This window comes from Sinocyclocheilus rhinocerous, unplaced genomic scaffold, assembly GCF_001515625.1.
Source record: "Sinocyclocheilus rhinocerous isolate Xijiao unplaced genomic scaffold, SAMN03320098_v1.1 scaffold220, whole genome shotgun sequence".
Lineage (NCBI taxonomy): Eukaryota > Metazoa > Chordata > Actinopteri > Cypriniformes > Cyprinidae > Sinocyclocheilus > Sinocyclocheilus rhinocerous.
Window position 1 is genome coordinate 271,571 of NW_015666573.1, and position 6,453 is coordinate 278,023.

Sequence of the window (6,453 nt, forward strand, 5' to 3'; positions counted from 1 at the left end):
GCAAAGCCGACCTCTTACGTCATCCGCCCGGAACTGCTTCCGTGTACAACAGTGAGCGCAAGCTAGATTAAATTGATTATTACATTTTAAATATGGTTATTTTTCTTTCAAAAATGCATCGATTCGCTACAGGAGGCCTTTGCTCACCCCCCGGAGCCGTGTGAGACACTTTTTATTATGGATGGGCGCTTTTTATTTCACTTCTTTTGGACTGATGAACTGCAACACCCGCTGACTGCCATTAAACAGCTTGTAAGATCAAAGACAATTTTTAATATAACTCGGATTCGTCTGAAAGAAAAAAGTCATATACACCTAGGATGCCTTGAGGGTGAGTAATTCATGGGCTAATTTTCATTTTTGGGTGAACTAACCCTTTAACATAGAAATCTTTTGTAACATTATAATGTCTTTACTGTCACTTTTGGTAAATCTAATGCACCCCTGCTGAATAAAAGGATTAATTTCTTATAAAAAATAATCTTACTGACTACAATTTTTTTTGAACGCAAGTCTATATATAAATTATGAAATTAAAAATATATATATTTTATTGTTTTCACAAATGTTTTTTTCTTTAAAGATAAAGTTTGCATTAGTTGCTGGAAATTATACAGTTACACAGAAACTCAGAGATAAGTTCATAAACATTGTCAGAAAATAATGGTATATCTGGAAAAACATTACTAATTAGTTTGTCATTTTCAAACCCGTCTTACTCATGCTACCCCAAATTATTTTTAACCTCATCTAGCCTGTCAGTTTTACCAATGTGACAAGTTGACAATCAGAATTTGCAACTAAATGTAAAAGAAAACCTGATGTTTAGGTTTGGAAGACATAATTCATACACCTGATCAAACTGTTTAAGGTGTTGCGCTGATTCAATAGGGTAAGTGACAGATCAGTCAACTAACATAAAACTCTCTCACAAGGGCCCTCAATACTGTTTAGCAGTGCAATTCAGTAAAACAAACATTTTCTGAAACCAACAGCTTTGGCCTTAATGCCCAGATCAGCACAGTATCACTTAGTCACAAAGTCTTGCACTAGACTTTTTCGAACAAGCAGCCTCAGTGCTATACTGTAGCCAGTTAGCAAGTCGATTTCTTTTTCTGTGTCTCTCTTTGGTCCGGATTCTGTTGCTAGGCTTAGAGAGGCCATTTGGGATTAAACTCTAAAAATATGGTGTCCCTGACACACTTTCCCAGTGATCCATCATGGTGATTTCACTCTGTCACAGACAACTCCACCAGAGTGTGACTGAAGTCAGCAGTGAGCCACAGATCATGTTCCTGTGAGGTCACCCACTCTAGTCTCTGTTATAAGCTCACTTCTTCACTCTGATCTCATTTACTTGCTCACTCTGACAAATTAAAGCACTCAGCGTTTAGTTTATGGCTAAGGGGTTAAGGATAGTGTGAAACTGACTGTTAACCTTACCATTTAGAGGGCAGTTACACTTTATTTTGTAAGGCATAGAGATGACAGTAAGATTTCTGTCATCCTCAGCTACATCCAGGGTCTTCAATTAACTTTTTGCCATTCAATAGAGAATTTATCAGCTGTGAAAATCTATTTTCATGCTATTATTATTTAAATTTTATATATTTTTTCTCATTAAATTTGGCTAAATTAATCAATTTCATCATTGTTTCATCCACAGTGCAGATCACAGAAATTATGAAACATCAAAGATAAACTTCTGATGATAAACTTACCACTGAGGTTTAATTTAAGACACACAATGTATTTTAATGTTTTCCTAGAAAACAATTTGTGTATCTTTATGAGTTAAACCATGTATAATATTGCAAATCTTGTTTAAGATCTATTAAAAAACACAAATTTATTCCGACAGTAACTTTAATAAACCTCTTGTATGTGTTTCTGAATTAAAATTAATTTCAAGAAAATTCATTTGTTTAATCTTCAAATGTTGAGAACACAAAAAGCTTATTTGTCTTTTTTTTTATCACTGAACAGCACCCATTAATCTTAGTCAGGGACTTTATATTGTAGGAAAATGATGGCACTTTTAGCAATTTTTATAAAAGGCACATGAAGACGTGTTGCACTCCCTGAAAAAAAAATAAACATTTTAAAAAGCTGTCACTGCGGCGGTACCCTTGGGTTAAAATATCTCCTCTCTTCCCCACAGGCCTCAGTAACATCATTGGCATGATCGTGTACATATCAGCCAATGCGGGGGATCCTTCAAAGAGCGACTCCAAGAAGAACAGCTACTCGTATGGCTGGAGTTTCTACTTTGGTGCTTTGTCCTTTATCATGGCTGAAATGGTGGGTGTGCTGGCCGTGCACATGTTCATCGACCGGCACAGGGAGCTGCGGGCAGGCACGCGGGCCGCAGATTACCTGCAGGGCTCGGCTATCACGCGCATCCCCAGCTACCGGTACCGCTACCGGCGCCGCTCCTGCTCCTCATCCCGCTCCACAGACCCCTCGCACTCACGCGATGCCTCACCAGTGGGCTTGAAGGGTTTCGGGGCTCTGCCCTCCACCGAGATCTCCATGTACACACTCACCCGTGGGGGCGACACCTTAAAGGGTGGTCATGGCACCCCCACCGCCACCTACAATTCGGAGAGGGACCACAACTTCCTGCAGGTCCACAACTGCATCCAGAAGGACCTGAAAGACTCATCCCACACTAACACAGCCAACCGACGCACCACCCCCGTATGAGGCACAACCTCGCCCTATACAGATAGCAGTGCGAGGGAGACAGGAGCAGAGCAGATTGGGGTGGAGGCCCGAAATATTACAGATCAAACTTCATGTACCATGCGTTTTCACGATTTGGAGGAACCGAGAGGATTTTTTACATTTCGATCAAAGACTACACATGTATGCATGATTTTGCCATTGACAAAATGAGGCTGGTTTGAAATGGAGAGAGGCTATAAAAGATATGCAGAAGGGTTCTTTCGGCCCGTGACATGGGAGCTGTAGCTTGTGGCATTGATTTGACATGTTTTTGTTAAGGAAGCATTTCACCACCCTTCGGTCTACATGGATCAGCAAGCTACTGCTCCCTCATAAGTCTTCTTCCTCTCTCCACTATATTCATCATATTTATTTATTTGTTCATTTGTTATTTGCATTTAAAAAAAAGAAACTGTGAACAACTGCAGTAAGGTATTCAGTAAGAAATAGCCCGGTCTGCAATCTCTTACAAAAGGTACAATATATATACATATAGTATATATATATATATATGTGTATATATTAATTTTATAAATAAATTAACATAATAATCAAGACTTTTCTGAGGCAAAAAAGTGAAACCGCTGTTTGCTGGGTAATGATCTGTTGGAAAAGAGACTCTGTGTCGCTGAGCTGTGACTGTAGCCAGACGATGGACGAAATCACAGAGAATCTTCATTGCAAAGCTGCTGTAACACGAGACTGACAAAGACGTTCAACCTTAGACAAAATTTTATTCTTTTAAAAGAACCTTCTCATCTTTTTCTCAGTCCCTGTTTGCTTCCTTTTTTTTCTCTATTCTCGCATTCGGTCGTCATGGGAGCGAACAACAGAAAAACAAATGAAAACCCCTTCACTGGCACTGAGCGACAAAAAGGGGTCAGAGTTCGCTGAAAGACTCCAGAACCGACTGCCAAGACGAAAAAAAGGAAGGAGGAGGGGGGAGGAAAAGAAGAGGATGCTGAACTCTAAATAAATACTTGCAAAAATGCAAGCGACAAATAAAGTACGAAATATTACAAGAAGCGAAGCTAAGTGACTCACGAATACAAAGATTAAATGCATGCTATAAATTTACAGCAAACCTGCTCTTGAAACTTAAGTTTTAAAGGATAATGATAATTATAAAGGGAAAAGCAATGTTAAAAAAAAAGTTAAATATTAATGTTTTGTGTACTCTTTCTGTTTTGGTTTTTATTACTATTAATTATTATTATAATTAATCATTATAATAATATACTTTGGTGATAAACCAAGCAAACAAATTATGACAAAACTGCTTTTTTAATTCTGAGTTGTTTCTTTGTATCCACGTGTATTTCTTTTACTCGATTTTTCTCAGAATCACACGCCTTAGCCATTTCGTATTTCTTTGGATTCATTTTAAACGTGTCGTTTTATTTGAAATGAAATCTAAAGGTGCCAAAACAGAATGATCCTAAACTTGGATGCATCAAGTCCTGATGAATAAACAGACAAACCCAAGGGGGAACAAACTCGATGCTTCTCTGTGTTTGCAAACCCTCACGCACCTGACGATGTCTCGAGCACCATTCAAACCAGCAGGAAAGCAGGCCGTGTTGTGAGCGAGCACGAGGCTTTCCAAATGAGTCAGACGTGAGTAAGTAACAGTAGGGAAGTGAAGTAACAGGTCACGTAATTACTCATCTGTTCCAGGCTCATCTATATGTGGGAAACGGTCTCTTAAGAATGTAATGTATCTGTTGTGCTAATAATGAGTGTGAGTGACTCGGCATGTTTTGCTTTGCTCTGATGGAGCGAACCCAGAAAAATGGAGGGAAAAAAGGATGTGGCAGGAAAGTGTGCCATGTTCCAGTGAAACAGAACACAGGTTTGTAATAAAACATGTGACCTACTCAAGTGTTCTCCTACAACTAGCATACTAAAAGCATCACTTTCTTTCCCGAAGACCTGCGCGTAACAGGTCCGGATTTATGCGTAGGACAGAATTGCTTCAGAGAGCAGCAAATGGCTTGAGTTTTACTTTGGGAATTAGTTCATATAAGCATAAATTCATGCTCAATAAGAGGATATGTCAATCTAGACAACAAACTTTCCTATGAGAAATGAATTTTCTCAGGCTGAGACATTTTTGCTGCTATACATATTGGATTCATGCCTTCTTAATATATGCCGAAATCTGACTCGCCGTCTATAAGCGACAGCCATTTTGTGAGTCTTCCCTTGACCAAGGAGGCAGAGAGAGTGCGAAATTACAACCACACACAAGCAGTGTTTTATGCCTTTTTCAGTTCTCTGAATTAAAATGCTTCCCTCATTCTCCCACTCCATGTATTCCCTCATCCATCTCCCTCCATCTTGTTGGGCCAACATGCTTGTCCTTAATTTGCCTCCCCTGCACAATCTCTCATTTTCCTCTGTGAATCATCTACTTGCATACTACACCCCCTCCCTCATCTATCGCTCTTGCTTATTTCTTTTCCTCTCGCTCTCTTCTACATCTATCCTCCTCTCCGTTACACATTCATCACTCGCTCTGTCCTTTTTCACCTTCACCACAGTCAGACGTCTCTCGCATCAACTTTCCCATCCTTCTCATCCGGCAAATCAAATTCTACCCCCCAGCTCCCGTTCTCCTCATTACAATATTGTGGAAAAAGGAAAAAAAATCAACAGATTTAAACAGACAAATCAATCATCAGGTAATAGCCTCTTCGTCCCCGAGATCAAGATTACCGGCTGATGAATGAATACGCTCACTCTTTAGTTTCCTCTAAATGAGCCGCTGTCTCTCAAACTATGCAATGGCAGTACATATAGGGGGCAATAGGGGCATAAGCAAACTTCCAAGGGGCAGCAGGTTGACTTAAAATGAATTTAAGTGAACAACCATAAAACAACCATTAAAATAAGCCAAAATAACTACAAATCAAGATATTTCTCATTTTTATTCATCCCCTGAACAATCGGGTAGAAATTTAGAATTTTTTTTTTAATCCTTATCCTTATCTAGTAAATCACAAAGAACTGTAAAAGTCATGGTGTCGTCGAATATTGTTGTGGACAGTTAGGGGCTTTGGAGTCAAAAAGTTTGAGAACCACTGAATTAATAGCTATTACAGTTTATGTGAGTTATATTTTAGTGACGCTACACAAACTATAGAACTAACTTACTGTAAATCCCAATTGTAACATTTTTAAGTATAAATTTTGTCTCCGATTTTTCTCCTAAAATTCCTTAATACAAATAAAATAAGAAAAATAATGACACAATTGAAATGATAAATGTAGAAACATTAATGTGGCATTGTTTATATAAATTTGTTTCAGAAGAATATGATGAGAAATAATCAAGAAAATATGAAACATGAGGAAAATATCTATATAATTTATTATTATAAAACAACTGAGACATTAGAGGGGAGCTCAGTAAATTTTGTTACTGGCCTTTTATGGATTTTTCTAAAGTATACTTCTTTTTGTATGGTCTTTTTTTAAATGAGGACTTACTGAGCTCACTTTTTTAAATACATCTTCTTTATGATTTTTAGTTCTTTGGGATTTTACATACGCAATTCAAATATGTATATTAAACAAGGAGCTAAAGAAAATGAGAAAATAGCGTTCATTTGAGTACAGGGTTTGCAGTGATGTCAGTGTCTATGTGTGTGGACATTGGTGCTGTGGCGCCTCTCCAATGATAAAAAAAAAAAAAAAAAAAAAAAAAAGTATCAAAAAGAAGGA

The 6,453-nt window shown here is 38.1% G+C and overlaps 1 protein-coding gene across 1 annotated transcript in view; it reads left to right on the forward strand.

Annotated features, from left to right (window-relative positions):
• Positions 1–3,206, forward strand: part of cacng2a (calcium channel, voltage-dependent, gamma subunit 2a) — a 78,363-nt gene extending 75,157 nt beyond the window's left edge. Inside the window, exon 4 of the mRNA XM_016544335.1 lies at positions 2,162–3,206. Within this exon, the coding sequence (XP_016399821.1) occupies positions 2,162–2,706 (545 nt within the window). The 3' untranslated portion in view covers positions 2,707–3,206. The remainder of the gene's footprint in view (positions 1–2,161) is intronic.
• Positions 3,207–6,453: the final 3,247 nt, after the last annotated feature.